Source organism: Amphiprion ocellaris, chromosome 24 (assembly GCF_022539595.1).
Source record: "Amphiprion ocellaris isolate individual 3 ecotype Okinawa chromosome 24, ASM2253959v1, whole genome shotgun sequence".
In the NCBI taxonomy this organism is placed as follows: domain Eukaryota; kingdom Metazoa; phylum Chordata; class Actinopteri; family Pomacentridae; genus Amphiprion; species Amphiprion ocellaris.
Window position 1 is genome coordinate 1,928,166 of NC_072789.1, and position 22,743 is coordinate 1,950,908.

General features: G+C 37.7%; 1 protein-coding gene across 2 annotated transcripts in view; it reads left to right on the forward strand.

Moving 5' to 3' along the window:
- Positions 1-1,772: 1,772 nt before the first annotated feature.
- Positions 1,773-22,743, forward strand: part of LOC111589072 (collagen alpha-1(XXVIII) chain-like) — a 52,012-nt gene continuing 31,041 nt past the window's right edge. Inside the window, exons 1-11 of one of the 2 annotated variants that reach the window (XM_055008683.1) lie at positions 1,773-2,006; positions 2,122-2,279; positions 6,517-7,091; positions 12,263-12,283; positions 12,373-12,435; positions 15,275-15,328; positions 15,424-15,468; positions 16,549-16,575; positions 16,965-17,009; positions 18,424-18,468; positions 18,756-18,809. In XM_055008683.1, coding sequence (XP_054864658.1) covers positions 2,129-2,279; positions 6,517-7,091; positions 12,263-12,283; positions 12,373-12,435; positions 15,275-15,328; positions 15,424-15,468; positions 16,549-16,575; positions 16,965-17,009; positions 18,424-18,468; positions 18,756-18,809 — 1,080 coding nt within the window. In that variant the 5' untranslated portion in view covers positions 1,773-2,006; positions 2,122-2,128. Of the gene's footprint in view, positions 2,007-2,121; positions 2,280-5,394; positions 5,528-6,516; positions 7,092-12,262; positions 12,284-12,372; positions 12,436-15,274; positions 15,329-15,423; positions 15,469-16,548; positions 16,576-16,964; positions 17,010-18,423; positions 18,469-18,755; positions 18,810-22,743 lie in introns of those variants that run through there. The other variant, XM_055008684.1, reaches the window with a different exon arrangement.

Here is a 22,743-nt window from a genome sequence, read left to right on the forward strand (position 1 = left end):
TCCACCAGCACCTGAGGGGAATATTTGTCTTTTTACTCAATGCCCACCGGCTACCTTCTCTGTACTGTAGAACTTTTCTGCTGACAGCTGAGTTACACAACAATCCTCTGCAGCTTCAGCACAACGAGCAGCTCCTTTCATATCACATAAAGCTGTTAGCTGCAGTACAGATGCTCAGTGTAGCCGCTGTGAGTAGCTTTGATTCATGTTTTCTTCAATTGTGCCTCCAGAGCCTCGCACTATAATCCAGAAAAGTTTGGATCGGGGATTTGTACCTGAAGGCAACACACCTTGCAAAAGCAGCGAACCGTGATTCACCTGTAAAAACACCTGGAGCAGTCGTTATTATTCCAGCTGCTGCCGTGATTTACTGTAAACACATGATTCCAGGAGTCAGGAGGTAAATTACAGTAAAGGTTAATGCCACCGTAGGATTTACAGGTAAACATGTATTATTCTGGAACTGACCAGAGGGCTACCGTTCAAAAGTTGGTGGTCACCTCGGCACTTTCCTGTTTTCCATGAAAACTCACACTTCTATCCATGTGCTAACATAACTGCACAAGGGTTTTCTAATCATCAATGAGTCTTTCAACACCATTAGCTAACACAATGTAGCATTAGAACACAGGAGTGATGGTTGCTGGAAATGTTCCTCTGTACCCCTATGGAGATTTTCCATTAAACATTCACAGCTACAATGGTCATTTATCACATTAACAGTAACTAGACTGGATTTATGATTAATCTAAAGTTATCTTCATTGAAAAAACTGCTTTTATTTAAAAAATAAGGACATTTCTATGTAACCCTAAACTTTGGAACGGTCGTGTATGTAATTTGGATATGAACTTTAAGCTATCTATTTCAACTCTTTATCAAATATATTCAGTCATTTCTCTTATTTGCTGCTTTGATGTAAATATTTACATAATTAATTCAGCCAAAATGGGTTTGAAAGGCATGCTTCTTTTTTGAAAAATCACCAAATTGACAAAAAATCATCAGATTTTCCAACGGGCTTTGAACATATCAAGTAAAATTGTAATATTTCATCAGAATCACCTCATTCTATGTGTGTCATTTAAAAATTTGACAAAAATATACCGTAGGCTCTAATCAGATTCTGTAAAAAACTAAAAATTCTGTGCTCTGTAGTGCAATCGTGAAGCTATTCGTGACTCACCTGAGACCAACAGTCACATGACAAAAATTAGATAATTTTCATGTTAACTGCAGGTTGTGTTTCCACAGAGTGACTGTGGTTAAATTCAACTTTTCATTTGTTTTACTTCTGCCTCTTTTTTCAAGATCATTTAATCACGCTTTGGGTTATTTATTTCTTTTACTTTTGTTTTTCTCTAGATGTATTAAAAATGTTTTCTGCATCTCATTATCAGCCCGGTCTCCAGACGTGCTGCCAAGGACATTACCTTGATGTACTCAGTGGCCCCGCTGCAACACAACACACCCACAAAAACTGATAAATCCCTGCTTTTGATCTCCACTGCCTCGGTGAAAAAGACAAATTGCTATTCTTCCCAGGGGCTTTCCTTTCCTGCGCCTGCTTTAAATAGCACTGCTAACAAAGTAGAAATGACACTAACTAAAAAAAAAAAAAAAAGAATGGAAAGGGCACTCATTGCTCAGGCATGACGAGGGCCTGCTCCCCCACCCACACTCCCCCCACTGAGGGAGGGAGCGAGTTTCAAAAAAGGGCAGGACTTACCTTCATTTACTGCAAGCTTTGGATGATTTGAATTTGTGGGAGTCCCCAGAGAGAGAGAATAAAATCTAAACTTTCAGGAACTCACTGCAGCTGCTGGCTTCATGGTGTCTGCTTGACTCCCAGGAACCTCGGTGTGATGCTCAGGACATGGAACCAAACTAACTCTTGAATGCTCTTTTGCCTCATTTGCATCGTGTGGCTGAATTTCTTCTCTGCCACCAGAACTCCAGCATTCAGAGCAGAGCCCGTTGGAGACGTGAAGGAGCTACACTGTGAGGTATGCATGCTTGATGCCGCAGTCTCTAACAGCTTGTTAAAGCTTGTTCTGTGCAGGTTTGGAGGGTATTAAAATCTGAAGACTTTTTCTGTCTTCTCTTGATTCCTCTCCTCAGGGAAGTCATGCTGCCCTCTCTGCACTGGCTGCTGCTGCTGTCGGGGCTTCAGGGTCTGTGGGCTCAGGACTATGAAGAAGACTACGAAGAGGAGGTGGTGGCCCCTAAGAAGAAGAACAAACTCTACTCACCCAATTCCATATCGCAAAATGGCAAATGTAAGTTTCTTCTGTTATGAATTTTCTGTGGAAACGAAAGAGTCTTTTTTTCACTGAGAAAAAATGGTGTGGAATTTAAGTTTAGGTTCCACATTCAGCCCAATTTGATCTCCAATGACTAGTAAAATCACAGCATAATAACCTATAAATGACCACAACTCCTAATTTTGCCTTTTTTTCAGCGAAAAAAGTATATTCTGAAAATGTTCACATTTAATAAAGTATCTTTTCACAAAACCTTAGGAAAACCTGAAATTTCTGAAGATATATAAGTTCAGTTTCGACAATATTATGCCTCAGTTTATCATTTCCACATTACAACTTTCAGATCACAGAGTGTCTACAAAGGAACACAACATTTAGTCATCTGGAACTGAATGATATAGGATTTTACTTTATGATCAAAATGACAAAAAAAGACAAAAACCAACAAAACAAGACAAAATATGAAAAAAACAAGACACAAAATGACAAACAATGAGAAACGACACGAAACAAAGCAAAAAGAGACAAAAAAGTTACAAAGCGACAAAAAATGGACAAATGACAAAAACTAGGCAAAAAATTAGACAAATGACACAAACAAGACCAAAAATGACAAAACAACAAAAAAATGGACAAATAACACAAGCGAGACAAAAAACACAAAATGATACAGACGATACATAAAATGACAAAGCAAAACACAAAATGACAAAAATCACAAGTAAGACACAAACATGAGACAAATGACAAGTCAGACAAAAAAAACTGCAAAAACAAGACAAAATATGGCAAAAACGAGGCACAAAGTGACAAAAAAATGAACAAACGACACAAGCGAGACAAAATACACAGAACGACGAAACCGAGACAAAAAACAATGAATAAAGCAAAATCCAAAATGAAAAAAACATGAGACAAAAGTCAGACAGAAAAACAACAAAAACAAGACATAAAACGACAAAAGAAAAATGATCAATCTAATATTTTACTTGTCATGGTCTACAAATTATTTTAAATTTATAGTTTTACTAATTATAATCTCCAGTTAATATCTTCTCTGGAATTTTTACACTTTACAAAGTCGGGCCCGATTGGACCCTCTGGAGGACCGCTTTTGGCCCACGGGCCACATGTTTGACAGCCCTGCTCAAGAAGGACACTGCTGCAGGATGCAATCCACTTGGATTGATCATATCTCTGAGGCTTCTCCCAGCCATACATCTCCCGTGTGACCGTTCAGCGCTCTGTTACCCAAATGTTTTATTCGCTCAGAATCCTGTTTCCCCAGGCACATTCTCTCCGTGACACATTTCTTTGAAGATTAATGTGATTTATCCTCGGCCCATATTACATCTGTGACCTCCTTCCACTGCTGAAGGTTGGTGTGGTGACTCCAGCTCCTTTTATTTCCTCTTCAAAATGATATGCCACATTCATGAACTTATCACACTTTTCCGCCAACAACGTTGGCCTATAGAGCCTAAATGATCAATAAATCACCTTTCCCCTCTGCTGAAGGCTCCACAGATAAAAAGATTCACCCCTGCTCAGGAAAACCATTTGGGTGTGATCAGCTGGGTCTTTGGATATGAAAGTAATAAATGATATTTGCATGAAAACACCTAGACAACCGGCCGATACAGGAAAGATACATTATATGCGGTAAAGCTAGAGGCTTGTAAAGTCAAAACAGCCATCTAGTAATGATAAAATGTCACTTGTACATTTTTATAGACAAACTACTTCACTGCAATAGTTTATGAAGCCAGTTAAAACTTGATTGGCATCTTGATTATTACTTGCATTTGTTTCCTAGCCGAGAGTTAGATACTACTTTTATATCTGTATACTAAATATAAAGCAAACCTAGGTAACAGTTAGCCTACTTTAGCTATAAATGGGAAAGCAGCTAGCTTAGCTCTGGCACCACAATTTCACTATTCCTATTTTATTTTTCTTGATAATAGGTAGACAATACTACTCTTCTGTGAAGTAGAACAAAGCTCAAGCTATCAGTTGTTATCTTGGCAAACTATAAAAACTGTAAACTGAGGGACACTCAGCCTTAGCTATGCTTAGCTACCTTAGCTGTAAACAGAAAAACAGCTAGCTTAGCTCTGGCACTACTATTTCACTTTGGCTATTTTATCTTTCTTGCGAAGAGGTAGACAATACCACTCTTCTGTGCACTTAAAGAAAAAAAAAGGCTGAGCTAGCAGCTGGTTAGCTTAGCAACCCATAAAAACTGTAAACTGATGGGGACACTTGGCCTTAGCTAACCTTAGTTTGGCTAGCTTAGCGACCTTAGATGTAAACAGGAAACGGCTAGCTTAGCTGTGGCACCACTATTTCACTTTTGCTGCATTATCTTTCTTGCTAAGAGGTAGACGATACCACTCGTCTGTCCAGAAAAAAAAACAAAACAAAACAAAAAAAAACAACAAAACCCCCCCCCCCCAAAAAAAACCTTGAGCTAGCAGCTAGTTAACAACCCATAAAAACTAAACTGGGGGAAATGGCGAGCTTGATGTTACAGCAGGTTCAAAAGGCTCAGGAGCAGAGTTGAAACACCAGCATGAAGGTTTTAAAAATGCTTTTATTCACAACAAGATACTCAATACAGGAACCGGAACTAGAATCTTAGACAAAGAACTTTATTATAGGTAGGGAAACAACTGAAAATACAAAACTAACCCAGCCTAGACTACCAGTACTTATGAGCTGAAACCCCTGACTAAAGCTATCCTATGCAAAGCATAAAATACATCAAGTTAAATATGGAACGCTGATTGTTTAATTCGACGTATTAACAATACAAATAGTCTGGTGATACTAGGACTTAGAGACTTAGCTGATGAGCTGAGAACAGTCCTTTCGGTTTGACTTCATCTAGAACTCTCCCTCCCGGTGTTTGCCATGTGCTTGATAAGTCAGTATCAGTAGAAAGAGAGAGAGAGAGAGAGAGAGAGAGAGAGAGAGAGAGAGAGAGAGAGAGAGAGAGAGAGAGAGAGAGAGAGAGAGAGAGAGAGAGAGAGAGAGAGAGAGAGAGAGAGAGAGAGAGAGAGAGAGAGAGAGAGAGAGAGAGAGAGAGAGAGAGAGAGAGAGAGAGAGAGAGAGAAGGGCCACAGGAGGAAGCACTACCACAGCCTTAAGCTTTGGCTGTGACACTTGGCTTATTAATTTGTTTAATGCAAACAATAACCAAAGGCTGACAATTGTGCACGTTGTGTCAGGCTAGCTCTACCATCATATTTACAGCAAAGGTAAGTGTTTATGCTAAGCTAGTGAGCTGCTAACTGTAGACTAACGGTTAATGAAGTAGTATTGATTTCTAACTCTAAGCTAACATGGAAGCTAAAAAGGCGTTAGCTCAAAGCTGGTGGACACAGCTCACTAGCTTGTAGCTACAGCTTCATGTTTAGATATCAATATACACAACCGTTCAAAAGTTTGGGGTCACTTAAAAATGTCCTTATTTTTGAATTTTGATGTCTGAACTGTGTCTGACCGAGTGATTAATGCTATGCTAACACTAAGTTCCCATTGTTTTACATACAAAATAATTGGTTTAATGGTCAGAATAACATAAATAGAGTACCTTGTTTACAGACTAACTGTTAAATCTTGAAAACAAAAGTTTGGGGTACTTTTGAATGATAGCGTAGGTCAACTAATTTTAGAGCAATTTTAGCTATTATAGAGCAACTTTAACTAATACAGGACAAGTTTAATTCATTTTAGACCAACTATAACTAATATGAAGCAACTTTAATTCCTTTAGAGCAACTTTAGCTAATATAGAGCAACTTTAACTAATACAGGGTGACTTTAATTCATTTTAGAGCAACTATAACTAATATGGAGCAACTTTAACTCCTTTAGAGCAACTTTAACTAATATGGAGCAACTTTAACTCTTTTAGAGCAACTTTAGCTAATATAGAGCAACTCTAACTCCTTTAGAGCAACTTTAGCTAATATAGAGCAACTTTAACTCATGTACACTACCATTCAAAAGTGTGGGGTCACTTAGAAATGTCCTTATTTTTGAAAGAAAAGCAGTTTTTTCATTGAAGGTAACATTAAATGAATGATAAATCCAGTCTAGACATTGTTAATGTGGTAAATGACTATTCTAGCTGGAAATGTTTAATGGAATATCTCCATAGGGGTACAGAAGCGTAACTCTGAGCAAGAAACGTTCCTGTAATATTTACTCCAACATGTTTAATAAATGCTAACTCCTTGTTCAGCTCTCGTGAATGAGGACTGTGGTTTGGAGTTGGCCTTCTTGATCGACAGCTCGGAGAGCGCCAAGGACAACCATGCCCAGGAGAAGCGCTTCGCCTCGGACGTGATGGACCGACTGCAGGGCCTGAGGCTGCAGACCGGCCGGGGCCTCAGCTCCAGAGCCGCCCTCCTCCAGTACAGCAGCCACGTGATCATCGAGCAGACCTTCAAACAGTGGAGGGGCACCGAGGACTTCAAGGCCCGGATAGCCCCCATCACCTACATCGGCCACGGCACCTACACCACCTACGCCATCACCAACCTGACCCGCATCTACCTGGAGGAGTCCGACACCAGCAGCATCAAGGTGGCCGTCCTGCTCTTCGATGGCATCTCCCACCCCAGGAATCCGGACATATTTTCAGCCGTGGCCGACGCCAAGAACCAGGGCGTCCGTTTCTTCACCATCGGGATCACGCCTGAGGCCAACGAGCCGGCTAACGTGGCCCAGCTAAGGCTGATCGCCAGCTCCCCGGCTTCCCGCTACCTGCACAACCTGCAGGACAGAGGCATCGTGGACAAAGTCATCAAGGAGATTGTGAGTACAAATAAATGGATTTTTTATTTATTTTCAGATTGCATGCAGGGAATGTAGATCAGGGGTGTCAAACGTGAGGCCTGCGGGTCAAAAGCGGTCCTCCAGAGGGTCCAATCCGGCCCTCAAAGTGTAAAAATTCCAGAGAAGACATTAACTGCAGATTGTAAATTAGTGAAATTATAAGTTTAAAATAATTTCTAGACCTTGACAAGTTGTTTTGTCATGGTCTAGAAATTGTCATGGTCATAAAGTAAAATACTAGATTGTTTTTTTGTCATTTGTGTCTTATTTTTGAAATATTTTGTCTTGTTTTTGTTATTTTTTTGTCTGACGTTTGTCATTTGTTTCATGTTTTTGTCATTTTGTTCCTTTTTTGTCTTTTTTTTGTCTCCTTTGCATCGATTTTTTTTGTCGCTTTATAACTTTTTGTCTCATTTTTTATCTCTTTTTCTTTTGTTTCATGTCGTTTGTTTCCTTTTTTGTCGTTTTGCATGTGATTTTTGTAATATTTGTCTTGATTTTGTCTTTTTTGTCTTTTTTATCTGATTTGTTGTTTGTTTTCATATTTTTATCATTTTGTGTTTCCTTTTTGTCTTGTTTGTGTTTTCTGTCCTATTTTTGTCATGTTGTGTTTTGCTTGATTCTTTCTTTTTGTCTCATTTTGTGTCTTTTTGGTCTCACTTGTGGTATTTTCTATTTTTTGTCATTTTCTTCTCTTGCTTTTGTCATTTTTTGTCTCTTTGTGTCATTTGTGTAATTTTTGTCTTGTTTTTGTCGTTTGTCCATTTTTTGTCGCTTTATAAGTTTTGTCTCATTTTTTGTCTCATTTTTTATTTTGTTTCGTGTCGTTTGTTTCATTTTTTAGCATTTTGTATCTCATTCTTGTAATGTTTTGTCTTGTTTTCGTTTTTTTTGTCTGTCTTTTGTTGTTTGTTTCATGTTTTTGTCATTTTGTGTTTCCTTTTTGTCTCGCTTGTGTTGTTTGTCTGTTGTTTTGTCGGTTTTTCTCTCACTTTTGTCATTTTTTTGTCTTGTCTGTGGCATTTGTGCGATTTTTCTACTCATTCTTGTCGCCATGTAACTTTTTTGTCTAATGAATCTCAGCACTCTTTAGTTCTATACGTTTGCTGAGTTCCCAACTCCTCTCCTCTCTACATTTCCTTCTTTTTCCATGTGGTCACTTGTGACAAAATTCCTTGTGAAGATTAATTTATTAGTTGTTCGATTAATCGTTGCAGCTGTAACTGACAGTTGAGTCATCTTTGTCATTTACAGAAAACATCTGCTTTACAAACCTCTCAAATGCAGCTTTCCAAACACGTTTTCCTTAAAGAGACTTGACAGAATTTAATGTTTTTTCTGTTCATGCTTAGACTTGCATTTCTCACTCAGATCCAACCAGGAGCTACGTTTCTCTGGCGCTTGCATCACTCGAGGAATTGCATGTATGTTTCATAACTGCTTGTTACCAGAGGGCAGAAATTCATGGCAGGTAGAGGCTCCAAAAAGTGATTATACAGACCGACGTATTCCAGATAAATCGGATATTAGCAGCTCCATGAACACTTCCTTTATGCTGTCGTTGATGCCCTGATGTAAACCTGCTACCTGCTGCTCGACATTTTAGAGCAACTTTACTTAATATAGAGCAGCTTTAACTCATTTAGAGCAACTTTAACTCATTTAGAGCAACTTTAACGAATATAGAGCAACTTTCACTCATTTAGAGCAACTTTCACTCATTTAGAACAACTTTAACTCATTTAGAGCAACTGTAACTCATGTACACTGGCGTTCAACAGTTTGGGCTCACTGGGGTGAGATTCTACATGTGTTGGAGGTTCACGAAGACAAACTTCATATCCAGTTGTTTATGTTGACCTGAATGAGACGTGTAACTTCCATAAGCCAGCCATGAATTTCCACTTGGACAAGTGAAACATGTGCTGTACAGTAACATCCAGCTGGCAGCAACATGTGCTCTGCGTTAGAACCTCTGTGGGAAAATGGGTTGCAGTAAGAGCAGAAACCCGGCGAGAACATGCATGCACGCTATACCATTCAGCAAACACCACTTCAAACTGAGGCTCTGCTGTTGACACAGGTGTTATGCATCTAAATATGATGAAGGGAAAACTGTACACTGGGAAAAATGCTCCTCTCAAAACAAGAAAAAAAACTGATTTCAAGGAACTTTTACCTTGAAATAAGTGAAAAAATCTGCCAATAGAACAAGTGAAAAATGTCTTGGTCAGATTTCTTGAAATAAGATGTGATATTTAGAATATTGAGATCCTTAAATTAGCTGGGAAAACTTATTTTAAGCTCTATTTTACCAGGATTATCAAGCTTAGGTGTCTTAAAATAAGCCAGATATGCTAAAAAAAAAAAAAAAAAAAAAAGAAGCAGTTTTTCACTCAAAAATAGATTTTTGCTTTCATGTAACCTCCTAATTTGAGATGTATTTACCCTCCTGCTGTCTTCATTTACAGGCACCAAAAAATATTGTTTCCTTGTCTGAAAAAAAATCCAAAAAATCAGCAAAAAAATTCCCCAAATTTCTGAAAATTCACAAAACCCTCAGGAAGAAAATTCCAATAATTCCTTAAAAATTGCCCTGAAAAGTTGCATTTTAAAAAAGTCCCCCAAATTTGGCAAGAAAATTCTTGTAAATATTTTCAATAAATGAGTAAAAATCTTCAAAAAGTCCTAAAAATATCTAAAGTGATTCCATATATTCAGTAAGACTTTAGTATTACTATTTTCTTTAAGAACATTCACATAAAAATCAACCAAAATCCAGCAAATTTCACTGGATTTTGGTTGATTTTTATGTGAATGTTCTTAAACATTTTTAACATTTCTTTTTCCACCAAAAAATGTTCAGAGATTTTCCAAAAATGTTGAAAATGTGGACATCAGAAGTTTCACTGTGAAAATAGATTATTTTTCCACATTTTCAAACTTTAAACGGGTCAATTTGACCTGCAGGACGACACGAGGGTTAAACTTATTTTGAGTTTTCTTGTAAAATTCAACTCAGAACAAGATAATTTCAAGATTGTTTGACTTAACAATATGTGTCAGATGCATTGTCTTAAAACAGTCCCTCCATCTGCTGAAATGTCTCTTGTTCAGTGAATTTATCTTAAATCAAGTGGGATGAGACATTTTGACTAGAAATGAGACAAATAGACTTGGTAAGATTTAGAGTTTTTGCAGTGTACAGAAAACTTTCCTCTCAGAGCATTGAACTCGACAGACTGCATTCTGCTGGCATGCAAAGAGCCCAGAAACAGCAGCTCCAGCCAGACTTTCATCTCATTGCTCTACAGACAGCATCTGTATGTCATAAGCATGTGCCTCTGTCCCGGCTGAGAATGTTCTTTTATCTTCAGTCTCAGCTGCGACACTCTAAGAATGGACAGACTGTCTTCAGACACCACAAACATCCTCTGCATGCTTAGCTGGGCTGTTTTACTCATCATGTTAATGTGGATTGTGTTTCGTCTCAGTAGAGTTTTGATGATACTCCATTGTGTAGATCAGGGGTGTCCAACATGAGGCCTGCGAGCCAAAAGCGGCCCTCCAGAGGGTCCAATCCGGCCCTCAAAGTGTAAAAATTACAGAGAAGACATTAACTGCAGATTGTAAATTAGTAAAACTATAAATTTTAAGTAATTTCTAGACCATGACAAGTTGTTTGGATCGTAAAGTAAAATACTAGATTGTTCATTGTTCTTTTGTTTTGTGTCTCATTTTTGTGATATTTTGTCTTGTTTTTTCGTTGTTTGTCTCATGTTTTTGTCGTTTTGTGTTTCTTGTTTGTCTTGCTTGTATTTTTTTTTTGTTTTTTTTTTGTTTTGTTCCTTTTTTGTAATTTTTTTCTCACGTGTCCATTTGTTCTCGCTTTAACTTTTTGGTCAATTTTTTTGTCTTTTTTTTGTTTTGTTTGATGTCGTTTGTCTCATTTTTGACATTTTGTTTCTCGTTTTTGTTATTTTGTGTCTCATTTTTGTAATATTTTGTCTTGTTTTTGTTATTTTTTGTCTTTTTTGTCTGATTTTTGTTGTTTCTCATGTTTTTGTCATTTTGTTTTTCGTTTTTGTCGTATTGTGTTTCCTTTTTGTCTCACTTGTGTTTTATTGTGTATTTTTTGTCATTTTGTTCCTTATTTTGTCATTTTTGTCTTGTTTGCATCCATTTTTTGTTGCTTTGTAACTTTTTTGTCTAATTTTTTGTCTCTTTTTTTGTTTTGTTTCGTTTGTCTCATTTTTTGTCATTTTGTTTCTCATTTTTGTCGTTTTGTGTTTCCTTTTGTCTTGCTTGTGTTTTTTGTCTACTTTTTTGTCATTTCGTATTTCGCTTTATTCGTTGTTTTGTGTATCGTTTGTGTTTTGTGTTTTTTGTCTCGCTTGGTTTGTCTACTTTTTTGTCGTTTTATTTTTCATTTTTGTGATTTTTGATCTCATTTGTGTCATTTGTCCATTTCTTTGTCTTTTTGTTGTTTTGTTTAGTGTCATTTATCATTTTCTGTTGTTTTTTGTCTCATTTTTTGTCGTTTTGTGTCTCGTTTTTCTCATTTTGTCTGTCATTTTTGTAGTGTATTTTATGTGATTGACAAACTGAGGCACAATATTGTTGAAACTGAACTTAATTTTCTTAAGAAATTTCAGGTTGTTCATAATGTTTTGTGGAAAGATAATTCCTTAAATGTGAACATTTTCAGAATGTACTTTTTTTTGCACTAAAACAAGAGAAAAAATCTAGAAATTGCAGTTATTTACAAGTTATTATGCTGAGATTTTACTGATCTGGCCCACTGGAGATCACACTGAGCTGAATGTGGACCTGAACTAAGATGAGTTTGACACTCCTGCTATAGAGAATGTGGTCAGCTTTGAAGAGAAACGGGTGAAAATTGGGACGCTATATTTGTCTTTTATTAGAGGAGGATGTGAATCTACTGGCAGGAGCAGGTTGAGGAGGCTGAAGGCCTCGACACGCTGAACTTGGAGCAGCAGTGCAGGAGTTTAATTTGGGGGTTTGAACTCCAGGTCTTCAATTTCTATCAAAACCAGGATATTTGCTCGCCTCAGATTTAGAGCTAAATCAGATGTATGGAGTAAATCTATCCACATACTGACGTTCTCGTGTTTCTTGCTCCACAGACGGCCCTGGCGGATGAAGGGGTGAGTCTTCAGATGACTGCTATTCCTACACATATTTTGCTTTTTGTGTGTCTTTGTGGCCCATCTCACTCGTTTTCCTGTCATTGAAGTGTCCTCTGGCCCAGAGCAAGTGTGCATGTGAGAAGGGTGAGAGGGGACCCAGTGGCCCTGCAGTAAGTATTACTGTCCACTATTAGTTATACACAATAAATACACAGCTACATGGATCGATTGTCTAACATAAATACATGAATAATTATTTGTTTGGTTAACCCGAGTGATTGGACCCTAGTCTCTTCCATAAGTGGGTCAAAAATGACACAATCAATGTGCTTTTATGCCATTTTTGTCATTTTAATGAAGAATAATCATTTGTATTGTTGTTTATATTAGATTTTTATCCACACAAGAATGATTTCATGTTTGAAACATGTTCATTTTTCACTTTATAACTGATTTTTAACATTTTGATAATTGCAGAAGAAGACTATTATACAGAACAGCAGTAGAGGAACGTCCATTTTGTGGACATTTTCAGCTCTTTTCCTCCAGCTGTTGCTACTTTCCGTCTGTAAAACATTCGCTTTGACTTGAGAAACGACTGAGTGCTCTTGAGATGACCAAGAAATGTGAAGGAAGTTCTTCACTGGAAAGCTGTTTGCTCAAAAGGAACACTCAGTCATCTCTCAGGTGAAAGGGAATGTTTTACCTGTGCATGGAATCACATGAACAGAACACAGTCTAACAAGTGACTGATGATATAAAGAAACAGTTTAGCTTTTATACAGGCACATAAATGAGACGAAAATGACAAAAACAGATCCAAGCTGATATTAACACTTGTTGAAAATGACAAGAAAATTGTCCAAAATGACTAAAAACTTGTCCAAAATGACTTGAAAATGATCCATAACTTCAGAAATTTAGTCCACAATGACATGAAATTTCTTCTAAATGACTTGAAAATTATCCCAAACACACAAAAGTGATCCAAAATGATGAAAAAAAGATCCAAGCTGACATAAAACATGTTGAAAATGACTAAAAATTGTCCAAAATGATTTGAAAATGCTCCATAGTTAAAGAAAATTAGTCCAGAATGACATGAAATTTGTCCTATATGACTTGAAAATTATCCCAAAGACACAAAAATGATCCAAAATGACGAGAAAGATCCAAGCTGACATTAAATCTAGTTGAAAATGACAAGAAAATTGTTCAAAATGACTTGTTTTTCACCCACTTTTGCATCTAAGGGTTAAGAAATCTTTTATAAGAATTTTCATGTAAAAACTGTTATAGAACTTCCTTCTCTTTGGTCTTCCATACTGTTCCATACAGTAAAAACCCACATTTTTATTTTTTTAAACCACGTGTATTCTTCTCATGTTACACAAAGACAATTACTCACAAAATGGCTTATTTTGAAACGCTATAAAGCCCAGTATAGCCGACCAGAGCCCCGTTAATGCCGACAGGCTGCTTAATTGCAGGGTTTGGTCGGGCTTCAGTATATCATGCAGTTTGGAGGATCTCTGGGAGGAAAGCGAATGCTGCACATTCCTCCTATAGTTTACTGAGAACAGGCTGAAAAATCGACCTGCACGTGAAACAGCAGGTTCACATCTTCTGAAAGAATCCGACCGGCAGGGATTGTCTGAGGACACCGGCTGGGATACGTTACCTGCAGGACTTTCTTGGCGTGTCGTGCTACGATCACATCTTTCATTACATGGAGAAGGTCAGCCGCAATTAGACGCTGCGGTTTGGCTTTGATGTATTTTCACAGGATGAGAACGGAGTAATTACCCCTTTAAATGTAATGCTCTTAACAAAAGCTGTTTCACATCAGGGACAGAGACGTACAGAGATGCTGAAAAGATAAGAAAAGTCCACAACACACAACGCCTGAAAGCAGAGAGAAGCCAGACGAGTCCAGTCCCTCTGACTCATCTGCTCCTAAACCCAGCGGCCTTTATCCACGATGGACTAGAAACATGTTCTAAAAGAGCTCTTTATGGCATATGGAAGAAACTTAAACAGCTACAAAGAAGAAGGGAGGCTATTATTGACTGTAATTACATGAAAATATAGTGTGGATCAGCAGCTACTCTGATGTTCACAGCTACTGAACACATTAAAGCATCTCCCAGAGGAGCAGACGGATCAATATAGATTTAACCTGTCCAAAATGACTCAAAGATTGTCAAAAATGACTCAAAGATTGTCAAAAATGACTCAAAGATTGTCAAAAATGGCTTGAAAATTGTTCAAAATGGCTTGAAAATTGTCCAAGTTGACTCAAAAATGATCCATAATTATGGAAAATTAGTCCAGAATGACATGAAATTTGTCCTAAATGACTTGAACTTTATCCCAAAGACATAAAAATGATCGGAAATGATGAGAAAACATCCAAGCTAATATTAAAACTTGTTGAAAATGACAAGAAAATGGTCCAAAATGATTTGAAAATGCTCCATAGTTAAAGAAAATTAGTCCAGAATGACATGAAATTTGTCCTAAATGACTCAAATTGTCCAAAATGATTTGGAAATTGTTCAGAATGACTTGAAAATGATCCATAATTACAGAAAATTAGTCCAGAATGACATGAAATTTGTCCTAAATGACTTGAAAATTATCCCAAAGACACAAAAATGATCGAAAATGACGAGAAAAGAAACAAGCTAATATAAAACTTGTTGAAAATGACAAGAAAATTGTCCAAAATGACTTAAATTGTCCAAAATGACTCGAAAATGATCCATAATTACAGAAAATTAGTCCAAAATGACATAAAATTTGTTCTAAATGACTCAAAAATTATCCCAAAGACACAAAAATGACGAGAAGTGATCCAAACTGATATAAAACTTGTTGAAAATGACAAGAAAGTTGTCCAAAATGACAATGCTTTACTGAATATTTTGTACCAATTTGTCGTTTATTTCTCTGTTAGTTAGTTCCGTTGTTCTCCACCAAATGTTTGTAATGTAAATGTCTCTGCAGGGGAAGAAAGGTCGTCCTGGGGAGGATGGAAGCCCTGGTCCTAAAGGACAGAAGGTGCTGAATGCTCAGAAATCTCCAGTTTTTTGTTGATACATGTGCAAACCATGCTGGTTACCTTTCCTATTAAACCAGAATCCTGTTCTGTGCAGGGAGAGGGCGGTCTGAGTGGACTTCCAGGACGGGAAGGATCAGAGGTGAGCTAAGCAGGGCTACGATTGCATGTTTCTGATTGGTGGTAGATTTGAAACCAGATCATATAGATCCATCATTCTATTTGCTTTTAAAATCTGGGGAGTGAGACCAACGTTTCACACATTCGCCAGGTCTCAGAGCACTTTTTAGTTGCAGTAACGGGTTTGTAAAACTACACAATAAACACACATAAGAAAAATCTCTATAAACGGGACCACGGGATGTTGTGCAATTTTTGTATTTTGAAATATATGTGAAAAAAACCAAAAACGATTGTCTTTTTTTTTTTTTAGGTTTATTGCACGTTTAACCCTCCTGTTGTCTTCATTTATGGGCACCAAAAAATATGGTTTCCTTGTCTGGAAAAAATCCAAAAATTCTGCAAAAAAAATCCCCAAATTTCTGAAAATTTGCAAAACCTTCAGGAAGAAAATTCCAATAATTCCTTAAAAGTTTCACTTAAATTTTTTTTTTTTTTTTTTTAAATCCCCCAAATTTGGCAAGATCCAGCGAATTTGGTTGATTTTTTTTGTGAATGTTCTTAAAGAAAATATTAGAAGTTTTACTGATATATATGGAATCACTTTAGATATTTTTCGGATTTTTTTGGAAGATTTTTACAAATTTTTAAAAAATATTTGCAGGAATTTTCCTGCCAAATTTGTGGGATTTTTTAAAATAAAATTTTTAAGGAATTATAGGAATTTTCTTCCTGAAGGTTTTGCAAATTTTCAGAAATTTGGGGAATTTTTTTGCAGAATTTCTGGCTTTTTTCAGACAAGGAAACAATATTTTTTGGTGCCTGTAAATGAGGACAACAGGAGGGTTAAAAATTGGGATATGAGGGTTATATTGATATAAAAATACTCCAGAAAATGGCACTACAGTCTGGAAAAAATGTAAGAATATGTCCTGGAGGAGTTGCACAATGGTAGAAGAATAAGACTGACGAGCACATTAGATTGCTTTTGTTTTCTTTGTCGTCAGCATAAAAAAGAATTCCTTTTCTGTGGTCTGTGTGACAACACTTATGCTCTTTTCTTGTCTCTTTCTGACTTAACTAAATTGTTCTGTACTCGCAGGGAAAGCCGGGATACAAAGGAGAGAAGGTACCGCATGGATTCTTCTGTGGTCTCTACGTTCCTATGGTTTCTCACAGTAACGGGTTCCCACGCTGGTGGAGAATCTACAGCAGCGAGAGAAGCTTGAGAGTTATGCTTTCCAGACGTGATAAAATGCTGAGACGTTACAGACCTGAAGCCGTTTTCTTCTCCTTTCTTCACGTCAAGCTTGTTTACAAGGATCAGTCACTACTTAGTTGTGTTTTTTTGAAGGAATTCAACCCAAAAGTGATTTAATTACGCAAATCCAGTGGCAGTAGATGTTGCAAACCAGCTCCAGGCTGGTATATTAAACTGCTTTTTGATTTGAAGTCTGAAATTATGCAAAACAACACCATGCTAATGCCATCACTAAACAGTTTTTTGTTCCTTTTCAGGGAGAGAGAGGCGAGTGTGGCACACCTGGAATTAAAGGAGACAGAGTATGTTGCCCTTTTAATCTTTAATTTTCTTTATTTTTTCCCTTTTATTGCTGGAAATGACTCGTCCATTTACTATAAACTACTGACCTTTATAAAATTATGTGATTTCATTTCAATGGAATCGTATGTTGAAATTTTTCTCCATGTTCTTTTCACCTTTTTAAAAAAAAAAAAAAAAAAAAAATCACACTATATTTTTATGTAAATCAGCGGTGTCAAACTCATCTTAGTTCAGGTTCCACATTCAGCCCAATTTGATCTGAAAGTACATTCTGAAAATGTTCACATTTCAAGAATTATCTTTTTAGAAAACATTATGAACAACCTGAAATTCTTTAGGAAAAATAAATTAAATTTCAGCAACATTCAGCTTCAGTTTATCGTTTACACATTACAACTTCCAGATCACAGAGTGTCTACAAAGGAACACAACATTTAGTCACAGATATCTGGAACTGAACGATGCAGTATTTTAGTTTATAATCAAGACGACAAAACTCAGACTAAAAAAGACAAGAAACAGCAAAAACAAGACAAAATATTACAAAAACGAGACACAAAATGACCAAAAAATGAGACAAACGACCCGAAACAAAACAGTCAGAGACAAAAAAATTAGACAAAAAGTTACAAAGCAACAAAAAAATATACAAATGACAAAATGAGACAAAAAATTACAAAAGCGAAAAACAAAATGACAAAAAAGTAGACAAACAACACAAGCGAGACAAAAAACACACAAAACCACACAAACAATACACAAAACAAGGAATAAAGCAAAAACAAAACGAAAAGCACGAGTGAGACAAAAAGGAAACACAAAACAACAAAAACATGAACCAAACAACAAAAGTCAGACAAAAAACAACAAGACAAAATGTTGCAAAGATCAGACATAAAATAACAAAACAATGAGCTTTGTGATAAAAAAAAAACTTATGGTCTAGAAATTATTTTAAATATATAATTTTAAAAATTACACAAAAAATTACAAAGCGACAAAAAATGGATAAACAAGACACAAAACAAGAATAAAGCAAAACAAAATGACAAAAATAAGAAACGACAACAAAAATCAGACAAAAAAAGGACAAAAAAACAAAAACAAGAGAAAATATTGCAAAAATGAGACACAAAATGACAAAAGAACAATAAGCAATCTAGTATTTTACTTTCTAATCAAAACAACTTGTCATGATCTAGAAATGATTTTAAATTTATAGTTTTACTAATTTACCATCTGCAGTTGATGTCTTCTTTGGAATTTTTACACTTTGAGGGCCGGATTGGACCCTCTGGAGGACCGCAGGCCTCATGTTTGACACTCCTGATCTAAGAGAAGAACTTTAAGATGAAAGTATTTCTTCTGATCATCTTGGATTTTAAAGCTTAAGGAACTCCTATTTTTCTCCAGGGTCTTGAAGGCACCATTGGCCCCAGAGGAAACCGTGGACTTCAGGTTAAAGCTGCTTTTCTTTCTGCCTATTTTAGCACCACATGTGCACGTTCGAGTTATAAAGACAGCAGATTTATGACTCATTTGTAGTGATTTTTAAAACTTTCTCTATTGACTGACTGTCACTGGCAGCCAAAGACAAAAAAAACCCTCTTAAGACACCCAGTTAACACTAACTGTAGCCCCATGCATGCAGTTTTGGCCCAATCTGATTGGATATCCTACTGTTAAAGTTGTCTACTTCCTTGTATCACCTGAAGTCTAACACTCACATACTTCTTATACTTTAGGGTTTGCCTGGACCACCTGGTGATATCGGACCTGAGGGTGTGATGGGTAGAAAAGTAAGTTCTCCTCAGTCTTGAAGTCATTGTTGCACGTGTTAAACTAATGTTGAAAATCTGGGAGGTGTTTTTTTGCTTTCCGCTACCGTGAAAGATGTTAAAACTTGTCCAAAAGTTCACCAAAGTCCTGGACTAAATGGTGCTATGCCTTTCTTGTGTCTGGACTATTTGACGTTAAAAGAGTGTGTCCTTTCATTTGGGCTGAACACGAAGTAGTCCCTTAATACCACATATTTCACAGAACTTGTCTGTCTGGTGGGGCTGCACAGTGGTGTAGTGGTTAGCACTTTCGCCTTGCAGCGAGAAGATCCCTGGTTCGCGTCCCGGCTTTCCCGGGATCTTTCTGCATGGAGTTTGCATGTTCTCCCTGTGCATGCGTGGGTTTTCTCCGGGTACTCCGGCTTCCTCCCACAGTCCAAAAATATGCTGAGGTTAATTGATCATTCTAAATTGCCCGTAGGTGTGAATGTGAGAGTGATTGTTTGTCTCTGTATGTAGCCCTGTGACAGACTGGTGACCTGTCTAGGGTGTCCCCTGCCTTCACCTGAGTCAGCTGGGATAGACTCCAGTCCCCCCATGACCCTAGTGAGGATTAAGCGGTGTATAGATAATGGATGGATGGATGGATGTCTGTCTGGTCTTGACCACAGACTGAACATAAAAACCTCTGGGTCTGAAAAGTGAAGCAAATGCAGGAGAGCCTTAAACCTGCATTCTCTTTAACAGCCAGCAGGGGGCGACTACTCTGGTTGCAAAAGAAGCCAGATTACATAGCTATATATATGTGAAAATAACTACTTTTTACTTGATCTTTTACCTTACTAAATACAGGAGGTTTACGACGTCCTCGACTTACGACGTTTTGTCGTTACATCAGAACTGGTTACGCGGAACTAGTTGGCGAAGGGAGTGGACGAATACATCGTCACACGGCGCTACAAAAACGGCTTTGTTTACATTCTCTGCTTGTACAACATCTTAGATTGTGCTACATTCACTAACTTTTTGCCCTTCATCATGGCTCCCAGGTCTAAGTCAGACTCTTCTAATGTCAAAGAACATGGTGATGGTAAAAGCTGCAGCTGTCCAACTAGTTAAACTTGCAAAATGAACTCATGACTTTTATGAAGAACTGATCAATATCATGATGAATGTAGCGGATTTGTTTACATTTTCGCCGATGTTCTGACTTATATCAATCTGTAGGAACGTAAGTCGAAGACCTATTGTCTTAGTTTATGGTCTCCATCATTGGACTCAGGTCTCTTTTAAAACAGCATGGTGTTCATTTAGTAAATTATGGCCCTATTGAGAGAACAATAGATCGTAAAGCAGGACTGAGCAGTGGATTGGTGGTTCGTAGTTTCGCCTTACAGCTAGATGGTCCCTGGTTTGCATCCTGGTCTCCCTGGGAGCCTTCTGCATGGGGTTTGCATGTTATCCCTGGGTTTTCTCCAGGTTCTCCAGCTTCCTCCCACAGTCCAAAAACATGCTGATGTGATTGTTTGTCTCTATATTTCGCCCTGTGATAGACTCCTGTCTTCACCCTAAGTCAGCTGGGATAGACTCCAGTCCCCTATGCCCCTAATGAGGATAAAGCGGTGTTTAGATAATGGATGGATGGATCATAAAGCAAGATATGTTCTAGGGTTTTTGTGCTACCTTGTTGCCATGTGTAGTGTCCTCAAGTCCTCAGTCACCTCCATCGTCACATCCAGCTTCAAAAACCCAAACTGAAGGCTTGAAAGCAGTCGTCCTCCAACCAGTTGGTAACGTCACAGTGTCCATCTTAAATATACAGTCTATGGCCTGGTTATAGGGGCCATTTGTTCTTGCACAGGTACTTCACAAGTACCTAATTAGTTTGTCGTCAATCTTTTCAGTTCAAATAGTTGTCATCAGTGATTAGCTGCTCCAGCCGAGGTCAACACGCCTCCAGTCACACTTCAAGAAGTTTGAACACCACTCAGTCGTTGCAACACGCCACATTTGTCTTAATAAAGTTAACAATAGCATGGATTTTTCATGTTTATGCCAAATTTTCAAGGTGTTTAGATCTGAGTGTAAAATAAATGATTGTCCCCTTTCGTTAAATAGTCTTCGTCGTGCACATTCACTCTACTGTTTCTCAGAAAAGGCTGTTGACTCCCGGTTTCAGGTGTGCAGCCGTAAGTTAACCACTGACTGACAGGTGTTGCTAGAAGGCAAACACCAGCAGAAAGACCAAAGAACCGACGTGCATGTAAGAGCAGAAAACAAAACACATCACTGAGGAAAAACAGCGCAAGAAATGTAGGTAGTAGGAAGTGTTCCTGATCTAAACCGTTGCATGTATGGCTGCTTCTGGATCTGGCTCACTTATCTGGATTGATGATGGAACAGATGATGGCTGTAGGTTGAAATGTAAACACACATATTTAGTGTGGCTGTGTCCTTATGGTGGCCGTACCGTCATCCTGCAACAATACAGTAACCCCAAACACACTAGAACCATCAAATCAAAGACAACTGTATGGGCTGGACAAGATTTAAATCCTAATGAACGTTTTACCTGCTGATAATCAGGCTGAGGACAAATATTAGATTGTAGATCATTGTTTCTTCCTTTGACATGCATCTGTTAAGTTACTCTTGATGGATCTTTGCATAAAATGACTCAATATAGGTGCTTTTAAATAGTCTGAAATTAAATATGCAGAAAGCTTTGAGTGTTGTGATCTGAGCGTCTCTGATCTACGTCTTGTCAGCTTGCATATTAATGCATGTTAGTGTGTGCAGTCATGCATATCCAGACCATATACAGCATAGAATAGCTCAGCATCATTCTGCTATAAGGGGAAAAATGCTCTGACTTGTTTGGATTTTCTTGGGTGGAGCAAAATAGTGATGTGCTGTTGGAAAATCTACACTATCGTTCAAACATGTGGGGTCACTTGGGAATGTCCTTATTTTTGAAATAAAAGTCGTTTTTTTCCAATGAAGATCACATTAAATGAATGATAAATCCAGTGTAGACATTGTTAATGTGGTAAATGACTATTCTAGCAGCAAATGTTTAATGGAATATCTCCATAGAGGTACAGAGGAACATTTCCAGCAACCATCACTCCTGTGTTCTAATGCTACATTGTGTTAGCTAATGGTGCTGAAAGGCTCATTGATGATTAGAAAACCTTTGTGCAATTATGTTAGCACATGGAGAAACGTGGGAGTTTTTGTGGAAAACATGGAATTGTCTGGGTGACCCCAAACTTTTGAACGGTAGTGGACATTCAGGGAGGCAAGCACTGTTATTAAATTGGTTTAAAAAATGTAAAAATAGTAACGCTGCCTTTGTGCACTATCCAAATCCAGAGGTGGTTGTTGTCGTTTCCCATTGGCACCATCCAAAACCGTGTGATGTTTGATTTCTGAATTATGATCCATCACCACTGGAACATTTGGAGCGGCTCTCAGGTAGCTCATCTGTTATTACCTTGTCAGCTTATTTGTCTGTTCGTACGTTTTTGCCCCTCTCCCCTCTTCTACCTGCCAATTCTGCTATGAGCCCACACTCCCCAGCGAGCGTTCCCTCCTTAATTATTTTGGAAGAATGTTCATGTTGATAGTCTGGCTGTCATCCTATATCACCTGAATGGCAGACTAATGTCTGGCTTTAAACGTTGTCCCAACTTGCTTGAAAGGGCAAAGGGAGAGGGGGGGAAGTGCCGGTATGCGCCGACTAACATCTCCACGCCTTCTACACGACTCTCGTATGCCCTCCCACTGCACACCACGACACTGATTTACAGCTTCTCAGTGAAAAATCGCATTCTTTACCAATAAAGTCTTGACTGAAGGAATGAAGGAACCCAACACTACATGTCTGAACCCCCAGTAAGACCAACTTGTATTTAATATTAAAGGAACTACAGCAGAAACTTCAAACTTGAAA